Source organism: Podarcis vaucheri (genome assembly GCF_965113315.1).
Source record: "Podarcis vaucheri genome assembly, chromosome: 10".
Taxonomy (NCBI): domain Eukaryota; kingdom Metazoa; phylum Chordata; class Lepidosauria; order Squamata; family Lacertidae; genus Podarcis; species Podarcis vaucheri.
Genome location: NC_138748.1, coordinates 57,381,296 through 57,408,292, shown reverse-complemented (window position 1 = coordinate 57,408,292; position 26,997 = coordinate 57,381,296). Strand labels below are relative to the sequence as shown.

The window sequence follows — 26,997 nt, the reverse complement described above, 5'->3', positions numbered from 1 at the left end:
TTTTTTCTTTCACTCCGCAGTTTTAATCTGAAATCTTAGGTGCAGTACTGTGGCCAGAGCTCCGAAACTGCTCGCGCTCATGAAATCCCCTGTCACAAAATGCATCTAGAACAATGGGAGTTTTGAACACTGTTCCCCAGTACTGTGTAGATATTTGATTGAACTCTTTTTTTCCTTTTCTGTTACTGAATCTTTGAATTTTAAGGCCAACTCTAAAATTATTCAGAATTGTGTTAAATTCTAATCTGTTCTAAAGCTTCTGTAGCCCTTCAGTTTTTCTTTATCCATATAACTCAATGTGTGTTTTCTCTCAATTTACAAATGACATTAATACAAATATTTTTCAAAAATAAGTACAGAGGATTACAGTGGTTTAGTTACAAAATTTGAGCACAAGATTACACATTGTGTATGTAAAATTACAGGGTTATTCTGTTGGCCACATCACACACAATCCTTGGAGAGTTTAGGCAGGCTAGGAGAGATTTGCCAAGAAATCCTTTCCCTTCATTTGACAGCTATAAGTACTTTAGCTTCAGTATATAAGTGAAGAAGATGCCATGTAAAGATGAATTTACATTTAAATTTAAAGAACATTCTTCTGTTATTTAAGAACCAGTACAGAAATAATTAATTCTGTGACATATGCATGAACTCAGCACTTTAGTTCAGTATCATGCTACAATTCATAGTAGGGCTACCATCTTGCAATTCTCTGTATCTTGTGAGATATATTTTCCTTGTTGTTTTCATGTGCAAGTGCTGCAGAATCTGGTTGATTTTTGCACATGTGGTGGTTCTAGAAAATCCTGTTGGTAGGCTTAGTAAAGGTAAAGGCACCCCTGACGATTAGGTCCAGTCGCGGACGACTCTGGGGTTGCAGCGCTCATCTCGCTTTATTGGCCAAGGGAGCCGGCGTACAGCTTCCAGGTCATGTGGCCAGCATGACTAAGCCGCTTCTGGCGAACCAGAGCAGCGCATGGAAACGCTGTTTACCTTCCCACCGGAGCGGTACCTATTTATCTGCTTGCACTTTGACGTGCTTTCGAACTGCTAGGTTGGCAGGAGCTGGGACCGAGCAACGGAAGCTCACCCCATCGCGGGGATTCGGATTGCCGACCTTCTGATCGGCAAGTTCTAGGCTCTGTAGTTTAACCCACAGCGCCACCCGCGTCCCTTGCTGGTAGGCTTAGGTGCTGCAATATCCTTCTGAGCATCATGCTTTTTAAAGAGAAAGAAATACAGGAATGTTCTAAAAAATTTAGCATGAGAGGCAGAAAATTGCATTTAAAATGAAGTTATTCTAAGTTAGTTGCCTTAGGAGTACTCTGAAAATCTCTAGGCTCAGACTCCCCCAGGCTCAGACTCACTATTTTAGTAGTGACAGTTGCAGCTGTTCTGAGGGGGTGTTGGGAGTTACCGTTGCAGGAGGACAGATTAAATACTCTAAGGCAGGCCATATTTTTCATCTCAGGAAAGAAGAGTATGAGGCGATGTTTCCATGAGATATTTCATTTGTTCTTTTAAGCTCTTCATATAACAGACTAAATGAGGGGCAATGGTTAGGCTAAAATCAGCATTTCATCTTACTCATTAGCAAAGTACAGTATGTAGAAGTGATTGCAATGCAGAAGACGACAGAAAAGAAGATTCTTCCTCTAAGCACACTTGTTGAACCTTCAGCTGGGCAGCGTCATCCATCATAATCAATTTGTGTTTTTCTACTTGGTCACATAAGTTGGTGAAGCTTAAGCATTGTGATGCTTAGTATCAGAAGAGACAGCTAAGATAGATTCTTTCTTTCTTTCCTTAAATAGGAAAGTCTCATGTCACTGTCAGTTCTGGTGCATCCAAACTGATGACTCAATAGTAATGTCTCAAGGGCATTTTTATAAAAAAAAGGGAACTCTTGCATCAAGTGGATTCAAACAACTCTCACCAGGCTTTTTCACTGCAAGGGATTTGGCAAAACCCTTCATGCCCATCAAGAGTTGAGTAGCTGAGGAAATGGGACTTTGCAGAGTTGAGGAGGATATAATTATTGTCTTCCAAAGCAACTACTCTATTCCAAACTCAAAAATGGAAAGCAAAAGGGGTTTAAAGACACTCTCAAGGCAAATCTAAACAAATGTAGTATAAGTACTGATAACTGGGCCTGCGAGCGCTCCAACTGGAGAACAGCCTTCACCAAAGGTGTGATGGACTTTGAAGAAGCATGAACTCAGGGCGAAAAGGAGAAAGGAGCTAAGAGGAAGGCACATTAGACAAACCTTCACCGTGATCAACTTCCGTCCATAAACCTATGTCCCCATTGTGGAAGGACATGTGGATCCAGAATTGGCCTCCACAGTCCTATACAGACTCACTGTTAAGAACAGTGTTCATGGAAGACAATCTTACTCTGCTACGAGTGATTGCCAAAGAGAAGAGACATAATAAAAAATACTTAGCACCTAATATTTATTAATTATTTATTAAAATATGAATGTGAGTTAGAATTGCCTGAACCTTTTCTAATTATTTCTTCGTTACGTCAAATTCAAAATATAGATTAATGCAAGAACTTTGTTTGTGACAAAGATACACATTTTAATGCAGATATTTCTTCTTTTGCATAAATATTGGTTTTGCAATATAATAAGATCAATTAAATTGTTAAAATCTTGAATGAGGCAAAGTGTCCAACATTCATCTGGGATAATTAAATATTGTGTACAAATTAGGTGCATTTCTGCCTTGTCATATATTAAAAGGAAGCTCTGTGGGTTCTGTCTCTATTACATTAGCAACCATATTATACTATGACCAAGACAGGAGCAGGTTTAATCTGCATGGAGGAAGATGGGTTGCAATAAACAATGCTGTTGGGAGAGTTGCAAACCCAGGGGTAGTTTAGCTCCCACCTCAGTTCTGCCCCTGAGTACACACTTTTTTCCCTCCCCCCCCCCATGTAAGTGAATGGCTGCTATCCATGCATATGGGGGGAAATAAGATATTGTGTTTGATAGACAATGGTGTGGTGTGGGCAAAATCCACCCACCACCACTGACACTGGACAGATAAACACTGCCAGGTACACCACGTTGTAGCAGAATAAAAAAAATGTGTTTCTAAAGCTTCACTTCTTCTCTGCAACATACACGCATACCAAGAACTTGATTGGATGTATTGAACCAGGGATTCCAACATTTTCTGGTCCAGTACACTTTGTGGATTGGGCTCTCCACCCCCACTGGAAAAGAAGGCACACATATAACATTTGCTTTGTGTGTATGCGTGTTTCATACACAATTTTGTGCCCTCTTTTGTGAGTGGGGTGGAAGGCCCAATAATAAATCAGTAGCTATCCACAAGTTGTAGGGTGTCTGACTGACAAAATGTTGTCAGGTGAAGCTTTTCCTATAATTGTAACCTATTGAATTTCTACCTGCTACACAGCTGTTGAAGTCACGGGTGGCGTGCTTCCCCAATGCCAGCCCCAAATTATGACACAAACTGAAGTTCCACGAGTTGTAAACCAATTGTGTCAATGTAGCTCTTTCATCAATTGATTTTAGACTGGCAGTGCAAAACCAGATGGTGAAGGGTGATAGCTAAATGGTACAGCATCTGCCCTTACATGCGGAAGCAGAGGCATACTTAGGGGTTGGCAAAAGCAGCCTGTCCTGGGGGTGCAAAAGCACCTGTTTTGCCTGCAGAAGGAATCCTCTGAGATCTCCAGAAGGAAAAGCTGCAGCTGCTGTTGCAGGAGGGAGTGGAAAGGGATCCTTGGAGTGGCTTCCAGTCAGAAAGCAATATCCAGCCACAAGGAGGCATGTTCCTCCTGTCCAAGCAATCTCACCTGCTTCTCAGATTCTTTTCTGGGTGGGTCGTCAATACAGCTCCTGGCCAAGGGCACAAGGAACCTAGGTATGCCTATGTTCAGACAGTCTCAGGTTCACTCCCCAGCATCTCCAGGTAGGGCTGGGAAGGTCTCCTTCCTGAAACCTTACAGAGTAGCTGCCAGTTACTGTAGGCAATACGGAGCTATGTGGCCCAATAGTCTGACTTGGTGTAAGGCAGACTCCTATGTTCTTATGATATTTCAGATAAGGCTGGTGGTCAAAAGAGATGTAAGATTTACTGCAACTAAGATTCATATGCCAATGTTTAGATAAATTCTAAATTAAACTGTTAAAAAGCAGGTACAATATTCTAAGAGCATTTGGTGTGGTTTTTCACCTGTACTTCAAAGCAACTGTAGCAATCTTCTCAACACAGGTCAAAGTCATCCTTTTACAGGGGTTTTGATCCTTTGACGTGAATATATCCATTTAAGTATTTATACTGGCTGGGAAAGCAATTAATCTTCTCTAATGTTGCCCCACCCATGGTGAACAACCTCTGTAAAAAATTAATAAATAAAATGAAGAAAGCAGCAGGGGCTTGCTCCTCGTTCCTTGACCATACATTTCCAGACCCCCAAACAACTTCAAAATGAACCAGGAAGCCCCTTCTCCATTGTCTCCACCAAATTGTTTGAACTGACATAACAGATATGAACATCAAAGTCCTATTGGCACATCTCTTTCAATATACTCTGTTTTTGTGTACTTTGTCAAAATATTTGGGTCAATCAAATCATTTTCCTACAAGTGTTTGTTGACTTCCATATATACTTTTGTATGTGAAAACATTAATTTTAGGAAATCACCTACCTGCATCCCGATCACAGCATAGATAAAAAACAGCATCACTATTAAAAGAGCCACATAGGGAAGAGCCTGGGGGGGGAAAAAACCCAAAATAGATCATGGTGTGCCACTTAATAAGACAGTTTGACTTGTTGAAGAAAGGGGTATTCCAGCAAGCCCCTATATGTTATTACAACAGCCTGAAGGGATGAGACAGAAGGCAAAAGTGGCTTTGCCTATTCAGTGTGCAGCAAAGCACATGAAAATGCATTTATACTTGCTGTTTCCCTCACATGTTGTCACATTCCAAATGGAAATTCATACATCCCTTGGAGACCCACCATGTTGAAATGGTTAGAATACTGGACTAGGATTGGGGAAACAGGTTCAAATTTCTGCCCAGCCATGACGTTCACTGGATAACCTTGGGTCTCATATCTCCCGTACTAGCTTACCTCACAAGATTGTTGTTAGGACAGACTTTCACCACTGAATAAGTCTCTGCCTTAGGTGTGCCTAGTTGGTTATTGTTTTTGAGCTTATCTGAGGTTATTTTCCATGTTGCTTTCAACAATATTTCTTTGAATGGAATTTTGTATATCACCTTGAGATATGTGTGTGGAAGACAAATAATAACAATGAATGTATGTGTTGTGGGTGGGGGAGAATGACCATGTACAGTACCTTAAAGTCTTTGGAGGAATGGCAGGCTATAAATGTAAGCAACAGCAGCAGCAATAGTCGTCCACCCCATCCCTGAAGCTGAATAAGTGGCAAGTCATATATGGCAGAAAGTGGAAACATGGATGCACTTGTGCATCTAATTTTTTTAAATGCATGTACAGTATTATGCGAAATCATTGCAAGAACAATGAATTGCTGTAATGTGCCTGTTTTTCCACTAGGTGCCTCTACTGATCCATCTTTGATTTCGCCTGATCTTTGACTAAACTTGCTATCAACACACAGAACCATAATTATATTGTCAATAAGTCTTGCACTGCACATTCATTTTTCTGAAATTATTATTAATATTTGTATCAGAAAAAATATGTGAAGTGGGTCTTGCTTTCAGTAGACAATATCTGTAGTACTGCTGTTGAACATAAGCAAACATTGGCTAATGCCCAGTATTTGCTTTTATCTTGGGTATAGTAAATACGTTACCATCATCTCAATGCAGGCAAGTGTATATTGTATCTTGTGGATTTTTTTTTTGGAAAAAGTTAAATTTTTCTGTGCAATAACCAATATACGACAACATCTATCAGCATAAACTACTCTTCCCTACTCTAAAATTAAGTATTTCTGCCACTGCTTTTATAAGCTTCATAAGTAATTTAATTCCAAGTATTGTTTCCTGTTTGTTAGTGGAAGTTGGGGTGAAATGTTTTTAAATTATTCTATGGAGAAATATGGTGATAAAGCATTTTTGAAACGAGGTCATTCATTACTTTTTTATGTAACTATGAGGAAAGTAGAGTGTCTTAATTCATCTAATAAGTAATGACGTTGGGTTTCAATGAATATTGTTGTTCTTATATTTAGTAACTATTTAGCACTGTCAACATGTATGTTCCTGTGCAGAGTAGAATTTTGTTAGACTTTGTGGACATCTTTTGGAAACACTGGAAAATATTGCTGAAATCACAATGACAATGGAATTCATTCCTTTTTGGGATATATTTGCAATGTACATGTTTTGTAAATTTCCATTTTCTGTCATTTATTGACTCCAAAAAATTAACACTCTTGTTATGTTTGTCTGAATAACCTCTAAGCACGCAATTCTTGCTCTTTTTGACAACTGACTTTCTACTTGTTTATGATACTGTCCATATGGGTAAATTATAAAGGATCATGGAAGACAGAAATAAGAACCAAACAGTGACTCAGTGAGAGGCACAGCGTTAATAAAGATGTAAAGGGAATGAGAGATGGAGCAATTTGTTGTGCTGAGAAATAGGACTGATATTGACAGACTACAGAAGGACAGAGCTATGTCCTTTGTTTGGGGCCTGTTTTTAAAGTTCTGTCAGGAACCTCCTTGGCTGTAAACTTGCTGATAATAATTTTTTTAAATGCATTTTTTAAAAATGGTGCTTGTTGACACCCATGGGTTATTTCTGCTTAGCTCATGGGGCTCGTCAGCCCGAAAGGTAGCCCATCTAAGAGAAGGAAAACTGATCCTAAACCTCCACTGCCTTGAGGTTTTTATTCATTTGTGAGAAAGGCTTCGGGAGTAAACCCTGATGAAAAATCCATACCTGAGCCTTGAGGGACATCTTTGGGGGAAGAAAAGGCTAAAGAGTGAACCCTACAGACAAATCCAGAGTGGAGCCACTAAGATGGTTGGATGGAGTCTTGTACACTTCCTTCTAGCAGCTCCTGCAGCCAAGCTGATGCCAAATGTACTGCTCTGTTTTCCTTTGGATCACATCAGCAAGGCTGAGGGGGGGGGGGTGCCTTATAATCTGGGCAGCCCAGGACCTCTATATACACTGCACAGGCCTGTGCCCTGGGGAGTTAATTTTGGTGCTGCTAACATAGCAAAAAAAATGCAGGAGGCAGCAGTTACAAGTTGCTGGTGTCTGCAGCCACAGCAGGCACTGTGATTCTCCCCTCGGAGGCACACTCCATTGTCTTTCAAGACAGACAGATGCCAACAACAAATTGTGTGAGCTCACATTGTCTTGTGACCATTGCCATGGATTTAGTACTGGTGTCTGTTATTAAGATACATCAGCTTATGCCCAAAGCATGCATAGGGGTTGGAGCTGTTGCCATTACTGGACAAAGCCAAATTTCTGGTTGTGACCACAGATGCATAAATCATCAGCACAAAAAGATAGTGCTTGTTCGCAGGCTGACCTGATGGGACAAAGTAAAACACCGTACTTTTAATATAAAATAAAAAATATACAAACTAGGGTTGTGAACTACCTTGGGAAAATATGACTATATCAATCATTTTGCCTTAGCATGTTTATCAGAGGAGGATCCAACAATCCCAATTCAATGTCCAGTATTAACTTAAAATTCAGGAAAGAAGGTATTGTGGCACCTTAGCCGCTAATAAATATATTAGGCCATAATAAATATGTTAACTTTAAAGATGTGACAAGACTTGGGTGTTTTTCTTGCAACACACTAACATGGTTACCCCTCTGGAAACTGCACTAAAGGGAGTTTATGAAACATAAAAATCAGCTAGTTTACTAAACAATTCCACACCTCCACATGGTTTACAGATCTAGGTTTAGATTTTGAAATCCTTTACCTCATCCTGCCTCATCACATTCACCCTAATGCCGGGAGACCTGTGACTGGAAAAAAACTATCCATTCAGGGATCATTGCAGATCCATATACAGTGGTGCCTCGCAAGACGAAATTAATTCGTTCCACGAGTCTCTTCGTCTAGCGGTTTTTTCGTCTTGCGAAGCAACCCTATTAGCGGCTTAGTGGTTTAGCGGCTATTAAAGGCTTAGCGGCTATTAAAGGATTAGCGAATTAGTGGCTAAAAGGCTATTAGCGGCTTAGCGGCTTAGAAAAAGGGGGGGAGCAAAAAAAAATTGGAACACTTGCAAGACGTTTTCGTCTTCAAAGCAAGCCCATAGGGAAAATCGTCTTGCGAAGCAGCTCAAAAACGGAAAACCCTTTCGTCTAGCGGGTTTTCCGTCTTGTGAGGCATTCGTCTTGCGGGGCACCACTGTAAAAATGTGCAATGTAGAAGTGGCAAACACATCAGTACTGTCCCAAGGCAAAGGCATAGAAGAAGAAATAAAGAATTACCTGGAAGGATTTGATGAAGGTCCATAGCAGTGTGCGGATGCCCTCGCCTCGGCTCAAGAGCTTCACCAGACGCATCACGCGGAAGAGTCGGAAAAAGGTGATTGAGATGCGAGAGTTTTCCTCTGCGTTCTGGAACCCATTGGCACAGAGGGCAGTAGTTACAACAGAAGATGAGGAACACAGACCCTGGGCCACAGAAAATGCTACTTTACAGGAAGAGCTCACTGCACTGTTCCCCTGCCTTATAGACCTCTAATCTTTCACTAATCCCAGAAGTTCAGACAGATGAATGCAGATATATAATCTGTCTTCTAGGACCAAATTGTTAGCCTATTTTTTTCTTCCTCATTCCTCAACAGTTCCCCATGGTTCTTCAGTGGCATTATCCAAAATCTCTCTCCCTCACACCCCAACTTTAACAATAAATATTTTTCAAGGGCCTTGCTGGTAGGGTAAGGCACAGTTTCTGCTATTCCTTTGGTTGATATATCATAACCTGTGAGACAAGAAAGCTATTTTGTTTTGGATTTGTATGGATTGAGAAACTGCCCCATATGTAATTTGATCAACAGGTATAACTGGCAAGACCTCCATTTTGCTCACAACTTCCTGCTGCTTGGTCATGGTGACAAGCAGGAGGAAATGGAAACAAAGTACTTCATGCCTCAGGTAATAAGTATTACTCGGCACAGGAGAACACTACAGAAACTGTCTCCTTATGCCCTGCTTGCTGTTCAGACTGCTCCAGTCTGCTACTTAGATGATCTAGCTTGAATATATAACCAACCCGCCTTGTGGTGCATGCCCTGTGCTCCGCTGAGCACTGATGTTCAACCTATGTTCAATTTTCTCACTGATTTAAATGGGTGTATACACAGCCATGGCCTTTGCTCCTCATTAGTGTTCTGTTCCACTTGGCCAGAAGAAAGAAAAATGGCTATCTGAAGACCACCTGGTCTTGTGGGAACATTCTTTGGCCAGCATACAGAGATGCCTCTTCAGGTTTCTGCAAGGACTTTTTCATGCTCACTGAAGGATATTTATGAAGCTTGGAGCTGAGCATGCAGTTAACGGAAACCTAATTGCTACGGCCCAGCCAGCACAACATCTGCAGAACAGTATGCTTTACTTTGCTTCCCTTGTGACAGACCCCATGGAAGAAGTAGGAGGAGAAAGCAGCCCACCAAAAAAGGAGGTAGCTGATCAGTCTTCAGTTGTAAGCAACAGCAAAATAGCAAGATGCAGACAGTGCTAAGTTGAGATGAGGGGTTTAATGGTCAATTCTGATGAAATTTATATTCCTTGAAGAAATACTCATGAGAGCAGATGCATGAATTATACTGGAAAGCAATATAATATCCACATGTGTTTTCCCATGAATTTTCTCCTCTGCAGGAAAAATGTTAACCTTAAAGATGCCAAAGTTTACTGAAACTTTACCCAATATATACTTAATTCATGTTATTTGAGGAACAACAGCAATTCCCAAGTTTCCTTCTGAATGGGGAATCTCTTTCAAATAGGCCTGCAAAACCAAGCTAAGCTAGAATGATTTCTTCAGGATCTGATGATCTTCCCACTTCTTGATTTTTTTAAAAATAGCTTTGTACTACATGCTCACTGTTCTCACTGTTCTCAGTTATATTTCTCATGACCCCTAGGTATTTCCCATAGCCTGTGCCTTGCTCTGATAAAGCAGTTATTTAGCCTGACTGCTACTGTTTAACAGTCCCTAGAGTTTAAATTAGATACCCCCCCCCCAACTGGCCTTTTCTGTTCTCACAGCTCCTGCCTTATCCCTCAGTATTCATCTCCCCCACCCAATTCCCCAAGGGGAATGTGACTAGCTTGAACATTCCTTGTTCTGCACTTATGTTATGCCAAGGCAAGAGTTTCCTGAACAAGTGGGATCAACTAGTTTGCCTTGGCTTTTGTGAGAAGACTCCCTGCCAGGCAGACTGCTGGTGGGTGTGGTGGGAAACGAAGCTCCCAAACCATGCTAAGTAGAACAACAAACGGTTGTTTCCTTTAGTGCCTTAAGAAACTCTTCTGCTCTTCTACTAGATGTGCTGTGGAAGCACTGCCTGATGCTGTGGGAGGAAATAACATTTCCCCTTCTGAGTACATATTGTGCCCACATTCTCTTCCACTGCTGCAGGGCGAAGAATTTGATGCCAAATAATGAAGAAGTACATAACCAGGAAACAGTGCAGATCACCCCCCAAAAACACACACACCCCAATCTGATCTTACTCACCACTGTGTATACCAGGAGAGAACAGACCCCTTTGATTTCCTGTTAAGAGCTCAAAATTAGCACTTTTGGTGTGTGTGTGTGTGTATACACCCACACCCAAGACATAGAACAAAGTTCTCTCTTTGAATAATTTAGTTTACATAAAATACCTGCAACTTTTTCTATTAAAATAAGGTAGTGTTAAGATGCTATAACCATAATTCATGCTTTACTGTCAAGTCCATTTGGCCTTGACAGTATTTGTTTTCAGTAGGCTTGTGGCCTGCATAACAGTAGTTAGTTTTGACACTTTCTAGAGTTGATTCTGCATGAATACACTTCTGTTACAGCCAGTGGGAGAGGGGAATATTTGTTGTTCAAGGGCAGACAATTCAGCTGAGATTCCAAGGGGGTGCCCTAAACAACACTGTTGGCTTGTTTTGCTCAACATATCCTACTTGCAGAATTAAGAAAATAGAGGCCAAGGGGAAAGACTCTGTATTTGTGGAGTAAACCCAATGAGCATTATGAAATTTGGACTGAGAGAAGGAAGGAATTCTATTATTTCTTAAGAGTTACCAATCCCTTCCTCAAAGTCCCATTATTCCCAGCTTCACCAAGAAGTGAGGAAATTTATGCCAATGGGACGCGGGTGGTGCTGTGGGTTAAACCACAGAGCCTAGGGCTTGCCAATCAGAAGGTTGGCGGTTCAAATCCCTGCAACAGGATGAGCTCCCGTTGCTTGGTCCCTGCTCCTGCCAGCCTAGCAGTTCGAAAGCACCAACTGCAAGTAGATAAATAGGTACTGCTCCGGCGGGAAGGTAAACGGCGTTTCCGTGGATAGCAGGAACAGGGCTACATGACAGGAGCTAGAGGGTTGTTGCTGAATGACTACAAGCCTGGATAGGTTAGATGCTTGAAGAATGTTATCAGGCACTCAGGACTGGACTCTAGAGTAAATGCACAGTGCCTTTCTCTTTGCCACACCTTATTCTATTTGTGCTATTTGTTCATTGTATGGGTAATTTTCACACACAAAAATAACAATGTGGACCATGTTCATAGTTTCAATTCATTTTGCAAATCAATTCCATTGCATCTAAGAGCTCATGACTTAACAAACAGAAAATCTGAAAAGGATTCTAATTCTCTCTTGGTAATTATTCATTAGAACGTAGGACAACAGTTAACTTGACTAAAGGAAAGCTCAAGGATGCCCAATAAATACACATCATGTGCAGCATAATCAACAGCTCATGTGAACACCAGACTCAACAAACAGAAACACAACATGGTGGCTTCATGCAGAGATAACCAGGCTAAGCTTTGAGACAGAAACCTAGATGGTCAGGGTAGAGAGAATAGGGAGTGTATTAGGAGATTAAGAAGTGTGTCACAGAAGCAGCTGGGGAGGGGGGCAGGGTTCTGTTAGATCTTACCATAGAGGAAGAGCATTGGGTATGTTCAGCTGGCTTTAAAGAAAGGCAGACAGAGATAAACTGTAATAAGTCTCCAGCGAAGAGGCCCAATAGGCTATGTCTTGGATAACACAGGAATAACAGAACACCACAGCAATGGAGGAGAGTAATGGGGAGGGGGAGATAGGACGGCACAATAGAGAGACTATGCTGATTTTCTAGAATGTAATGGATCCAATTCAACCTGGGTGAAGGAAATTATGCTCCCCTCACTGCCAATGCAACAAAATGCACTTTCATACCAAATGTATGGAGGGTATGAATCTGCATCAGTTGGCTTATAGACCAATAGAAAAAAAAAGTTGTGATCTACTGAGAAGAGGTCTGGTAGCTTCAGACTGCAAGTCTGGAATTATTTACTTGGAATAGTTCAGTAATATAAATAATACTACTCTAGAGTAAGTGGCACCATTTTTCTCCTCAGTATCCCACAGCTAGGATTGCAACTTTTAAAATTATTCTTTATTACTGAGTTCATATTCAGTACTAAAAAGAGTTGGTTAACATCTTAAACCATGCTGCAACAAGAAAGTATACATTTAAACAGACTTTTAGGGAAATAGTTATATAACGATTTAAGAAACAATGGAAATGTCTTAAACAGACAGGCCAGTGACCAGCCCAAAGGTAGAATTGCTTCCACTCTGTCTTTTAGGCACTCCCATGGCCTCAGCCAGGTCTTTTCCAAACTACTGCTTATTAAACATTTAATTTGAGACACTAGGAATGGAACCTGAAGTTCTATGCATGCTGTTGAGTCTGGTTCTGCTTCAGAAACAGAGACAGAAATTTAACCAGATGCTTTTTATGTTTGGCTGTACCATGAGTCAATCCTTTGCATGCTTTAACCAAATGCTAAAACTGAAAGTAGACATTTATATATAGCAGCTGTTTTCTGCTGATGGAATGCTAATCCAATGCAGATACAGGGTGGTAAAAAAACAAATTAATTTTATCATACTACTTCCTGACCAGATCTCCATCAGCTCAATACTGGCTATTGACATTAACCAAGTAGTGGATTGCAGGGAAGCCACAAATGACATTTATGGCATCTGGTTTGGGGCTGATATGATCCATGTTTCAGCCACACTTGCAAAAGCACCATTCCAAATCCATTTTCCCTCAACTGCATTATAGCATATGCCATGCAAGGGCATTGGCTCTTGTGTTACTGCTGACTACATTCTGGAACTCTTATAGGCTGTTCATGCTATAAGGAAAACTCAAAAACTATTTCACATGTTTGCATTGTGTACTATTTTAAACAGACATTGCACTTATGCTTAAAGCATACACCATACAAGTAAATTATTTCTGCTTTTTTGAAAAGGGGAGGGGATGTGCTGAACCTTGAAAAAATTACCTCAATTAGTGATAGGTATCTGTTTCTTGGATTCTGCGTCTAGCAGCTTATGATTTCAGCAAAAGTTTTAAAATTATTAAAATATTGTTATAACACATTTTTTCATATCTTTTTCTCTTTCTGATATGTATGTCCTTTGACCATTATTGCTAATATTTTATTTAACTTTATTTTTCAGAACTTCATAGCATTTAGTGTGTGTGTGTATTCTGAATTTCAGTATTTTCTTCTAGTTTCTAAAATTAAACAGGATGATGTAATACACTTTAGCAATACCATGCATAACTAGAAAAATACTGAAATTCAGAATATATGCCAGTCAGAAGTCTCTGGGAAATTCACAAGCAAGGCATGGTGGTTGTAGCCATTCCTGCCGTTTGCCTTAAGCATCTGGTAGTAAAAAGTATATTGCCTCTGAAATTATCATTGCTAATTGCCATTGTTAAATTTATCCTCCATTAATTTGTCTGATCCTTTAAAAAACAAAACATTTGTTAAAAAACAAAACATTCATACCATTACCACCTCTTCAAATCCTTTTGTGCATCTTCCATTTCTTCACATCTTTTTTGAGATGAGACAACAGTTGCAAATGGTATATAGTATCCTAAATGGGGATGCACCCCAGATCTCTATAAAGGCATTGTGATATTTGCTATTTTATTTGTAATATTAAGTTCATTACATTCATGTCAAGAAAGGGAGAACAAACCTTTCCATCCATCATATATTCATATATTCTGTATTATACAAGCAGTACAAAATTGTGTCCTCCCAATAAGGCATGAATAGATAAAAGTAATATCTCAAAACTGTACCAGCCATCTTTTATAGTGAACAGAATGAATTTGTAAAAATTGTTAAGGATTTCTTAGCACTAATAAATACAGTAGTATAATATATTGAAAGGCTGCACATTGTGCATCTGCTGATGAGAGTGTTAAAGTTGGACTTCTAAGTGAAAATACCTTCACTTGAGGTTCATGCTGACCAATATCCTTGTCTATGACAGAACACAATATGACAGACATCAGTTCAAGTGTACAGGAGAAAAGTCAATGAGAATGCCATTTCCTGAAATGTTTGCAAACACAAACATATCTGATATTGTTAAGGCTGAAATTCAAGCACTGATCTCAGGAGACCCATTTGTCAAGCATAGTAATTTCCACCAATTAATTTGTAGGTTATTGCATTTTCTCCTGGTTGGAGATAAACACCATGGTCACCTAACCTTCAGCACCGACCACTGCTGCTGCAAATATATAATTTCAGTTCTCTGGTTAGAATCTCACTGTGGATCACATTCACACCATACATTTAAATTACACGACTCTCCTCCCCAAATCCTGGCAACTGCAGTTTATTAGAGTGTGCTAGGAATTGTAACTCTGTAGGGTGTAAACTATAACTCCTAGGTTTTTATGGGGGGGGGGGGACATGTGCTTTTAATGTATGGTGTGGATGTGACAAGCTTCAATCCAGAATAAAAACAAATGGAAACCCACCATCCCATTCTAGGTCCCAGCCTGATCCAGGACTTGCTTTTTCTAGAAGTCAGTTATTGGGAAGTGGTATGTACTTTTGTACCTTATTTTATTGATTACCCCAGGACCTAAGGTTTGATGGGAGAGTAGTTTCTCATCAGGCATACATATATCCAACAGGGTTTTGGGCTAAAAGGTATCTTGTTCCCTGTTTCAGTTCTGCTTCCTCTTGTTGCTTTCAGACTTTTTTCTATAGCCTTTGTAACTATTGTGAATTTTGATTCTTAAACTCTAGATGCTGTAAATCCAGAAACACTAAGTCTTCCTGGAGCCAGTTGACCATCAGTGTCTTGACTCTCTAGGTCTAATTATGATGCTACACTTGTAGAGGCCCTAATCATGATTATGTCTGGAGATCTGATTATGTATCTAACAGTCAGTGCTGACACTATCGTAGCCACCTTATTTGTGTGAGCGGTGTATCATAGGAAGAGGGCACTCAGTGTGAAGTCACAGAAAAAGAATTATTAACCTATGGGACTTCTACGTTCAGCTGTGCATTCAATGCCACTTAAACAAGAAGTTGCCAGCACAGGTAAAGCAGCTGCAAAAACACCTGCCTTATGTCTTAAATTCTAATGCTGAGTCAGATTTTTGTGTCATATGCTTGTTAAGTGCTGAACCTTGGTTCTGATCCCTCAAGGGCTATCATTTGCCTTTTCTTTAACCATGGCATCAGGAGTCAGCTGCCCAATTTTAATATGGAACAGGCTCTTTGGCAATGTCCTTTATATCAACCATGCAAGTAAGGACAAAAACCAAACCCTAGATAAGTTCTAGATGAGAAGAACCAACAGAATAGGAACATTTTATCAACATTCATTCTATTTCCAAAGTTCAAAGTTGAGTGTGGATCCTTATGTAGCCAAAAGATGCACAAGGCAGCATATGCCAGCAAGCATATAGATTGAGGTGATCTGGTTGATGTAGTATAGTGATGGAGTTTCAAAAAACTTTCTGTCTCCTAAGTAATATGTAATAAGAGGAGAGGTCCTTATGCAGATTAGAAATTGGTTAAGTTGTAGGGAACAGAGAATAATAAATGGATAGTTCTCTGAATAGAAAGATGTAGAAGATGTTCTCCGAGGATCTGTACTGGGGCATGCACTTTTTAACTTGTGCATAAATGATCTAGAGTTAAGCGTGAGCAGACCTGATGCTAAAAAATTATTCAGGGTCGTTCAAACAAAAAGAGATTATGAAGAGCTCCAAAAAGACCTTTCCAAACTGAGCGAATAGGAGGTAAAATGACAAATGCAATTCAATGTAAACAAGTGTAAAGTGATGCATGGCAGCACAAAATAAATATTAATTCCACATATATGCCCATGGGATCTGAACTGGTGGTGACTGACCAGGAATGAGACTTTGGCATCCAAGTGGATAGCTTGATGAAGAGGTTGACCCAATGTGTGGCAACTGTGAAAAAGGGAAACTCCATGCCAGGGATCATTAGGAAGAGAATTCAGAATTAAACTGCTAATATCCTAAGGTCATTATACATATCTATGATGCAATCCCATTTGGAATTTTGTGTACGGTAGTGGTCTCCTCACCAAAAAAGGATATTATAGAGTTGGAGAAAGTTCAGCAATGGGGAACCAATATGATCAAGGGGATGGAGAACTCCCCTATGAGGAAAGGTTGCAGCATTTGAGACTTTTAGTTCAGAGAAAAGGTGAGTAAGAGGTGACATGATGGAAGTTTATAAAAATAGGCATGGCATGGAGAAAGTGGATAGAGAAGTGTTTTTTTCTCCACTCCTCATAATACCAGAACTCATGAACATCCAGTGAAACTGAATACTGGAAGATTCATGCAGTGCATAGTTAAACTATGGAACTCGCTACCACAGGAGGTAGTGATGAGCACCAACTTGGGTAGCTTTAAAGGGAGACTGGAAAAATCCATGAAGTATAGGATTACCAGTGGCTACTAGCTCTGCCTCCATGGTTGGAAGCAGTAGTCAGTTGCTAGAAACCACAGGAGGGGAGGGTGCTCTTGTGCTCAGGTTGCGCTTATGGGTTGGCCATGGGGGAGAAAAGAATGCTGGCCTAGATGGGCCATTGGCTTGATCCAGGAAACCCTTATGTTCTTAAACCTGTGCCTTGCAATTTCAGCAAAAAGATACACCAGAATCAAAATGGCTTAAATCAATATCTCCATGTAAATGGTATATATTTGCAGTATTAGTCAAGATTACTGGACGGATCTTGACTGTGAATTGCTATTTATAGAGGAAAAAGAGCAGAATCCCTACAGTTAAGGGAGGAGATAGAGAAAAATAAACAAATAAAGGCCAAGAAATAAAACACAATAAAAAACGGCATGAAAGATGAATAACAGCAAACATACCAGTATAAATGCTCAAGGAATCAAATGTGCCCACTGCACTGTGAATGCAAGTCTGTCAATAGTTCACCGTTTAAATTTGACATGAGGATTGGCCTTGACATACAACCAATTCCAGGGGGTTATATTTGCAGTAAGCTAAAATGTCATTTCTGTCATTAGCAATGCCTAATTAAACCCTTTTTATTAGAACAGATAGTTCTCTAGTTATAGCAGACAATGTAGTATGTAATAGGTTGGTCATATGTACAAGAGCTCCAGTCTAACTGTATGTGTACGCAACAGCCTGGATTAGGATTCTACCAACAGCCCTGATCTCGGAAGAGGAGAAGGGATGAATCCTGTGCCTCGTTTCCCCTTTTTGTTCTGATTGGCAGTGATGATCTGACCAGGTCCATGTGTATATAACAGCCCTCAGGATGACATGTTGTAGTTGTCAGGGGCTGTTTGCTAAGTACTTGTATCCATGCGCAGGTCCTCATTGAGGTAGGGGTGTGTGGATTCCACATATTATACAAACATCAAAACACTCATAAAGTAACATTTCTCATGCTATTTTGACCATGAATACATATATACCTATACACACAATTAGGTTTGAAACAATCCTCTCTATGAGCGGTATTCAACTAACATAGAGGACACCCATTGAAATTAAGAAACATGGCTGCACTAGGTCCATTAATTTCAGTGGGTCTACTCTGAGTACAGGTTTGTTGAATGCCACCCTATGTTCATTTCTATGCATTTTAGGAAGCTGCACAAGAAAAATAGGTGCCAGAATTCACCATGAAGTTGTTACAGTAAGTAGCCAGGCAACTCAGGGCAGCCCTGAACAGATGCCAGTTTGACAACAGCTGTGTTGACAACGCACGGAAGCACTAAACACTATGGTAATCTCTCCCTAGCTGCTTTGGGGGTCTCCTCTGGTTCTGGTGCAGGTCAAATAAGTGTGCCCCTGCCTCCTTTGTTCTCTTAGATTCAGGCAGATGGCTAGGGCAGCTCAAAAGGGCCCTTATGCAAACACACGTGCATGCAATGGCAGAAGCCTGGCTGGAAAGCCCACTGCTGCTACACAGGAGACAGATTGAAGAAAATGAAATATGAATTGGCCACGTCCCGTAGCTTGACAAATCATGACTAGAAGCAGCTAGGAGCTAGGTGGAGATCTAAAACAAAGTATAGACTCGCACATGCTGGCCAGCTTCTGTTTTGACTTGAACTGTTTGTTTTGGGCTTCTCATAAGTACGTAAAGGGAAGAAACAGCGCCAGCCCACAATGATGCCCACCTGAGAGGTCCTGGAACTGTGCTCTGGCGTGCTCCAGCTGAAAAAAAGCACTGCACATAGGAATAATGCTAAGTAGTTCAGCAGTTGTTGTTTTTAAAGCTTCCTAAAATTCACAGAAATGGACATAGAATGGATGGTTACAAACATCATTTGAGTATATGAACTAGCATATATTTACAGTGAATCTTACCGTTCCAAGTGCTGGCAATTATAATGAAAAGTCAAATACTTTAATTTGTTTATGCAAATGATTTCCAGCAATGTCACATACTGATTTGCAGGGCTAGTCCACCCATGAAGCAGAGTGAGGCAACTGCCTCAGGCAGGAGCCACAGTGGGAGCAAATCCAGCCTCACAGGAATGCATCGCCGCCTGCTGTTGCTTCTGTGGTGGCAGCGACAGCTGTGGTGTATTCCTTGGCAGCTGGTCCTGCTGCCTCCTTGGCAGCCCTCTGCCTCAATTCTGCCTCCACTGTGGACACTCAGCAAACAGGCACTGCTGGTCTTCTCCCATCCCTAGGGAGGAAATGGCAGGGGCTGCTTTCTGGGCCCTCCTGGGTCCACCAGCCCAGAGTTGGTCCCTTTCTCTCCTATGACGGCCTTTACTTCCCACATCAACCATCAGGTTGATTTGATCCCCTGACACTGTTCGCAATGTAGATCTTCACTTGGGGTGGTGGTGCCATTTTTGAGGTTTGCCTCAGGTACCAAAATGTCTTGGGCCAGCCCTGTTGACTTGGGTTATTCCTCCCCTAAGATGGGGAGGAAGACGCAGCCAAGATACATTCCAGACATCGTGATATATCAGCATATTTAGCTGCTGATAAATGACAATGTTGATATTGCCCAGCCAAACTTGGATTGCAGAGTTATGGTGTTGAGAGATATGTCCATTTCTTGACATGTGGTCAGGGACCAGTATTTGGTGATGGGAAGAGTGTAGCAGGACTTTAAATTATTAGAAGATACTGCTTTTACTTCAAGTAGCTATCTTCCATTGTTTTAAGAATTTAAGCCTACTATCTTAATTGACCTGGTAATTATTTGTTAATAGTTGGGAATGTTTTTGAGGGCAGCATACACATAGCACTGCAATACCAGTGGAATATAATACCCCCTTTGTGTAGTAATACTTGATTCTGATATCTGCATAGAATTTCCTAGAAAGAATTTCTTTCTTTCTTTCTTTCTTTCTTTCTTTCTTTCTTTCTTTCTTTCTTTCTTAGTACAATAGCTTTGTAAACAAGCATTTTGGTTTCCCTGTGAATGTCCCGGTCCTCAAACACTCTGCACTTCAATCAGGAGAAAGCTGCACCCACAGAGCTCTGGTTATGCTGGATTTCAGCATCAATGTTGGCCCTTGTGGAAAGATAACTGCCTAGGTAGGAGAAGTGATTGACATTTTCCAACGTTACACCATTGAGTTGGATTTGTGGTGCTGCAAAGGGGTTATTTTGTACTTGTTGGTGCACCACTTTGGCTAAATATCTTTGCAGATGCTTACGAAAAGCTTGGCCTATCACTCAACAGAAAGAATCACATATTACAAGCAGTAGTGAAATCATTCATACCTTGAGTTTTGATGAGGTGAAAAGATCTCTTGAGACCAAAGTAGAAAATTCACTTAAGGAAAAATCATGATTAGGAATTATTACTAAAGAGATGGAAATAAAATAGCAGGTATCACAATGCCATGATAGAAACCTTATTATATTTCCACTTAAGAATACAATGTGCTGCTCTGGTCACCCCATTTCAACAAACATATCTAGGCAGGCTGGAATGGCGTGGAGAGATATGACAAGCGATTGAAGATATATTCATGCTTCTTTCTGAAATTACTAGACTCCAGAGTTGTCTAGTTCAGTTTTCTGGCAATAGGTTAAAAACAGAGAAAACCACATAATTAACTAATGATGATGATTGTTCATCATAAAACAATGGCCTTTAGTTTATATAGCTTCAGAAGAGGATTAGATAAATTCATGGAGGACTGGTAAATTCATAGCCATTATAATTGCTTATACGTACTATCTATGTGCATGGCATATGACCAAAAATATATTTGACAAATCCTTGGCCTAAGGGGCTTAAAATCTGAAAACAGATACAAGAGAAACAACAGTGTGAGAGGAGGGAAACAGAAGTAAAACTAACAGGAAAAGTATATGCCATTCTTTCAATTATACATACTTCAGCTTAATTATAATAGTGTATGGAGAGTAAAGGGTTGCTCCAGAGAAAAATATTAATTTGATGAGCGACCTGAAGGAAATATGGGAGGAGATATAATAGAGGCATTCTGGGAGGCAGTTCCAGGCATAAGGGGCATATGGGACAAAGGTTGGATTTGTTTCAGAGAAGAGCATGCTGGATGGATGGAAGTGTACCAAGGTGAGACAATGAAAGACTAGCTGAAATATGACTGCAGTAATCAGCATGGGAGATAACTGAAACATAGACCAGGTTTCTTCTGAAGGCCATTAGCCATAATAGGTAAAAACTGAATTACTGTATTGAGGATCTTATTAACCAGTGCTATGAATGACTATCAGGTTATGACTATTTCCATGATGCCTTATTTGAGAGCTTCTTGGTGCATCTGACTGGCAATTGTTAGAGTATGCTGGGCTGACCTGGTAAGACAATGTTTATATACTTAGGAAGAAGAGACATACTATGATTCTTCTGTTTATTTGGATGGACACTGGGTTCCAATTAGTGTCTTTAGCTACATAGTAGACATATTTCAGTACAGTGGTACCTCGGGTTAAGAACTTAATTTGTTCTGGAGGTCCGTTCTTAACCTGAAACTGTTCTTAACCTGAAGCACCACTTTAGCTAATGGGGCCTCCCACTGTCCCACCGCACGATTTCTGTTCTTATCCTGAAGCAAAGTTCTTTCTGGGTTAGCAGAGTCTGTAACCTGAAGCATCTGTAACCTGAAGTATCTTTAACCTGAGGTACCACTGTACTTCACATTAGCACAGCTTCCAAAGTTCAGATATGCTAGGTAAGTTTCCTAGTGTATTACAACTTATAGGTCCTTTTAGGGAAAGACTTTTAGGGAAGGCTTTATAGCAGTTCACATTATTTGCATGTCAACTGAAGCATTCCCAGGTATGGTCTGGAAAGACTCCTACCTAAACCCCTGGAGAGCTCCTGCCAGTCAGTGTCAACAATACTGAGCTAGATGGACAGTTGGTCTGCCTTAGTATAAGGCAGCTTCCTATCCATAAGGCTGCTTCATATGATTTAATAAGGTCAGGATTAGACCATGTATCAATCAGATTTTTATTCAGTCTATCTTGAGGTACACTGTTTTCAATACACAGCATTTAGTGATAAAAGCCCAAAGTCAAAAATACACAGTGATTAGCTGAAATATTGAATATGCTCAAGACCTTTCTTCCTAGTATTTATTGAGTCTGAAAATGAACTATATATCCAAAAGAAACTATACATGACGGCTGATTAGATGCCCCCCAAGTAGCAGAGTTGTTTCACAGTTAAATGCTTCAGTTCAAATATGTGGGTAAGCAGGAAGAAATAATTTGCTGCCAGTTAATTTTTATTTGAAAAGTAGTACACCTAACTTTTAATTCATTTTCTGTGTCTTTTTACTGCTTATTTAATTAGGATATGATTCAGGTCCAAGCTGGCAGTGCATGGCAGATGTAATGGCCTCCTGGTTTTTGTTTTAAATAAAAAGCAGCTGCAGGATACTGCAAAGAGGAATAGTACTGTGTGTGAGAATGACTACTTAACCTTTTCTCCTCCAGCCATTTTTGCTGAAGGTCATTTACCCCCCAAGCAGTTTTTCATCTTTTCTCCACAGGTGAAAAAGCAGCTTATGGTGGTGGGGATGGGTGTTAAATGCCAAAATTGTTGAATGATTTTGTTCCCTAAGTGTAACTGAAATTATTTTCAGCAGCGGCTCTCCGCTTACAGAATGCTCTCCCCAGAAAGCATGCTTGACACTATAGTTGTTGTTTTTTATATTTGGTTTTGATGTTTTTTGTTATTTCTATTTTTATTATGTAAGTTGCTTTGAAACACTTTGGTGTAAAACACGACAAATAAATACTACTAATAATGATTATTTATGACATAAATAAATATCGGTAATTGCATTTGGGGCCACTATTATGAGAGGGACAAAAGTTCTTTCAACTCCTGGATGGTTTGTCCTTCACTATTGGGCATCAGTTTTTCCTTGCTGCCAGGAGTAAGTGGATATAAGATTGCAGCCTTAATCAGCTACTTTAAATCCTAGCATAGTACCTTAACTATATCAGAAGCTGGAATGTTGTTCCATATCAAAATGACTGGATGGAGTTATGCATTATAGCAACAGCTTAGAGATTTTTTAAAATCTTTCATATTTTTAGCACTAATAATAATAATAATAATATTTATATTCCACCCTCCCCGGCCAAGACCAGGCTCAGAGTGGCTAACATCAAATATATAATACATTAAAACATAAGATCAAACAATCGGTTGAAATACAGCTTAAAATCAAAATAAAATCCGATGGCAACCCACGAATTATAACTATAACTATGGGGTGGGAACATTAAGTGTTCACCAGACCCAGCTATTTGTGCTGGTCTCATATGAGCTGGTGAGAAGGGTTAGAGGGGCCCCTTACATACAAGGTCTTGAAAAAAAGGGGGGGGGGTCAGACTGGAACCGGACCAAAGGCCTAGTGGAACAGATCTGTCTTGCAGGCTCTGTGAAAAGATGTCAAATCCTGCAGGGCCCTGGTCTTTTGAGATAGAGCATTCCACCAGACTGAGTGTTCCACAAATTGCTCAATAGTTAACATGCTGTAATATTATTTTCTCCTGTACATCACTTCTAAATTGGATATTGAAGTATTTCATAAAAAGGTTAATTCCAAAGGTTAACCTGTGGAATATCTTTAAATGATTTTAAATATTTTTGTATTTAAATTTTGTGGGGAGAACGTTTTTCTTCATTGTTTTCATTGGTTACAAATCTTAAAAAACAAAACAAAACAGGATGTAAACGTGTATTAATATTACCAAATTTTAATTCATTTATATTACTAAAAATTAATCTTTTTTCAGTATTGAAGCAAAATTGTTTTCTTGATATAAATTTCAGGTAAAGTGGGGGGGGGGGACATGCTTAAATTGTCCAAACACTGAGTGCACAACTCAGTGCTAATATTATCTCTGCAAACCCCACTGAATGAGTAGAAGCTGCATTCTTGCTACCCATTCTATTTGTGGGCTTTTCTAGATTATGCCAATTTTTAAGTAACATGTTTCCTTCTACAAGTCATTCCATTATTCACAAGGTATATGCATTTGCACATATTATGTGAAAAACCCATATATCAGCGTATTTGTGACTTTCTCATGCATACATATCTAAAGCTTGAATGGCAAGGTTATGATGTCATTAAACTGGTATAACAGTTTAACAGATTTGTGTCTAGTGGGAACATTCTTCTCTAGATAATATGGATATATAAAGCTGTTACAGTTCTTTTCTTAAACAAGGTCCTAAATACAAAAATATGTCATGTGAAAACTACAGTTGGGCCTCTGAATCTAAGTCAATTTATAGTTGAAATGTTCAATGTAAACCATGCAACAGCTTCTGTTAATTTTAAAGAAAATATTATTTGCTGTTATGCTGAGCATTGTCATCCATGCACTGGTCACCTCCAGTCTGGATTATTACAATGTCCTCTATATGGAGCTGCCCTTTGGACCAGGTTACTTGAAAGATTGTCATATCCCTTATATAGCCAACTGATCATTGTACTTTGCAGTTGAGATCCTCCTGTAGGCATCATCTTATCAGGGATTCTGTGCCATACATTATAAGAGTTGGGCCTTTAGCGTTGTGGCACCTTCAATTTGGCATTCCCATTATTTAAATATTAGACAAGTACTATCTGTTGTCTTTTTGGTGTCAACTGAAGACCCTCCTCTCTCAACAAGGCTTTTAAGTTGATATACTTCCCAGTCTGCATGTGCACTGAAATTGCTTTTAATGTCTCTTGTTTTACCACTCCCCCCCCGCCCCCACCTTGGGCTCATTTGGGAGGAAGAGTGGGGTATAAATTTAATAAATAATAAATTGAAACTGCTAATATCTACTCTAGAGTAATCCAGTTGCATACTGTGGCCTAACTTTAGCTGTATGTAACAAAGGAAAAGTCTCTTAGACGTCTGATTTTACTTGTGTTTTCAAGAATATCAACACTTGTAGCGATGGACAGGTTCAAAATCTAAGTATCTCTCAGGCTGCTTGCTAAAACTGAAAAATATTGAATATGCTTGGTGGTAATAACGTAGGCAAGCAATTTCTATAAAATAAAAAGTTCATTATATATACACATTTGATAAGGACACTGGGTTTGCTGTTGCATAGTGCTAACCATTACAGTATTTTGCAACCATAATGTGGGGAAGAGTCTACAGGGAAGCCAATATGATTTACTTTATGTCCTTTAAAAAAATAAAAAAATCTTTAATTTGCTTATAGAATACTTTCCTGGAATAAGGTAATTGTTAATTTTAACAAATGCGAATTAAAATAGTTATTACAACCTTAAGGTCCCATTTTTATTACAAAATGACTCCACATGAATATGCTGTAGACATGATACTGTCTCCTCCTCTTCTTTCTACTATACAAAACAAAAACTGAAAAAAGCCTGCAACCATGTTCTTGAAACATATTATTTACATGTTTAATACCTAAATACTAGAATACTTTAAGCTGCAATTTATATTATTTTTAAAGAAACTATGGGTGCACTCTTCAAGAGTCATGTCTGTTTCTTAAGATTCTTGAAAGTAAAATGTTAAATACAGTGATCTGTACCAAAGAATAACTGTATCTAAAGTTATACTCCAAGCACAACTTTGGAATCTGCTCAAGAAATTTCACTTTCTGTTCAGATAAGTGCCGAATTATTATTATTATTATCACCAACAGTTTAGAATAAATAAGATTTCCTCCACAGAGGAAATGTGAACTCCCAAACCACATGTCAGCCCTTATTTGTACACACATTCTTATATTTAAGTGCATTTAGATTTAGAATTGTCATTAACTAGAACTGTCAAAGATTTAAAAATAGGGCTGGTTTGGTTTACTAGCTAGGTGGAGATGCTAAGAACCAAATCTCACATTCTTATAAATATATATATTACAGTTTAAAGCCACCTCAGCATAACTCTTTTCTTTCATAAGCCAAAGCTTTCTTTTTCTAAAGTGCCCTCCTACTATAAAGTCTGCAATTCCAGGTCTTGAGGAAATGGTGCTAATGCAGTACAGTAGATATACATACATGATTAATGTAATAATAACAATAATAATAATAATTATCAGATTTTAAAATGCTGGAGGAAGATTAGAAGAAAGGTTCACCATGACAGGAAAGAGCCACCTCATGGCTTCACCATATGAAAACCAGACTAATAGTGACTTAAAGAGTCTAATGTGGCAAGTCCCTCATTCTGAATTACAAAATGATTTGATCAGATGCTAGATCCTTAGTGTGTCAAACCAAATCATTTTATAGTTAGTGGGGGAAACTTCACTTCAGTGATTTATCTTTCAGAGTTATGCATTCACTTTTACTAAAAATATTATTTTTGTCTAAAATAAAAATCTGAATTCTGCAATTCTGTATAAGTTATGAAAGAAGCAAATTTTCATCTTTCATTTTGTATAATTGAATGGCCATGGAGTGAGGCAAACAGCCATAGAGGGTACTGACTGCCCCACTCATGGATCACTGGAAGTCTCACTCAGATCTCCCAGGTATGTTGCTAGGTAAGGCTCACACATTTGCAAGCCCTAAAAGGTTAGAAAGTTGACTTGAAAAAATTAAAAGCAAGATTCTCAGCATGTTGAATTTTGCACTTAATATAAATATTTGTGCTTGAACAGTGTGTATACAAAATGCAAATAGCTCCAGTTGTTTTGAAAAAACAGCAACACTGAACAATTTCCCCAATAAACAGTTCTCAGTATAAAAACTGAACATGCATACACCAACACAAATATTGGTAAATATCAGAAATATATAACAACCATTACAATGGTGACACTTAAGAGTGGGATAATGTAGGATGTAAAAAAAAAAGGTATAAAGAAATAAAAAAGCTGGTCACATTTTTCCTGCCCTTTGCTAGCTGTATATTGGAGGACTTCACTGTCCACATACTAATCTTGGAAGAGTGGAAAAAAACCTTTTAAAACATTTCC

The 26,997-nt window shown here is 39.3% G+C and overlaps 1 protein-coding gene and 1 long non-coding RNA gene across 48 annotated transcripts in view; one reads left to right on the top strand and one right to left on the bottom strand.

The window, feature by feature from the left end:
- Positions 1-26,997, bottom strand: part of CACNA1C (calcium voltage-gated channel subunit alpha1 C) — a gene marked incomplete at its 5' end in the record, with an annotated part of 519,781 nt that overhangs the window by 26,194 nt on the left and 466,590 nt on the right. For 29 of the 36 annotated variants that reach the window (XM_082240319.1, XM_082240340.1, XM_082240308.1 and 26 more), the window contains 3 exons: positions 4,698-4,763; positions 8,468-8,596; positions 12,143-12,175. In XM_082240319.1, the coding sequence (XP_082096445.1) occupies positions 4,698-4,763; positions 8,468-8,596; positions 12,143-12,175 (228 nt within the window). The remainder of the gene's footprint in view (positions 1-4,697; positions 4,764-8,467; positions 8,597-12,142; positions 12,176-26,997) is intronic. The other 7 variants (XM_082240338.1, XM_082240312.1, XM_082240311.1 and 4 more) reach the window with 1 other exon arrangement.
- The window catches only part of LOC309542102, a 100,241-nt gene that overhangs the window by 42,627 nt on the left and 30,617 nt on the right, over positions 1-26,997 (top strand). For 2 of the 12 annotated variants that reach the window (XR_014224063.1, XR_014224064.1), the window contains one exon: positions 5,579-7,791. The exons of 9 other annotated variants lie outside the window; for them this stretch is intronic. This is a non-coding gene — a long non-coding RNA (uncharacterized lncRNA). Of the gene's footprint in view, positions 1-5,578; positions 7,792-26,115; positions 26,462-26,997 lie in introns of those variants that run through there. One more of the 12 variants, XR_014224062.1, reaches the window with a different exon arrangement.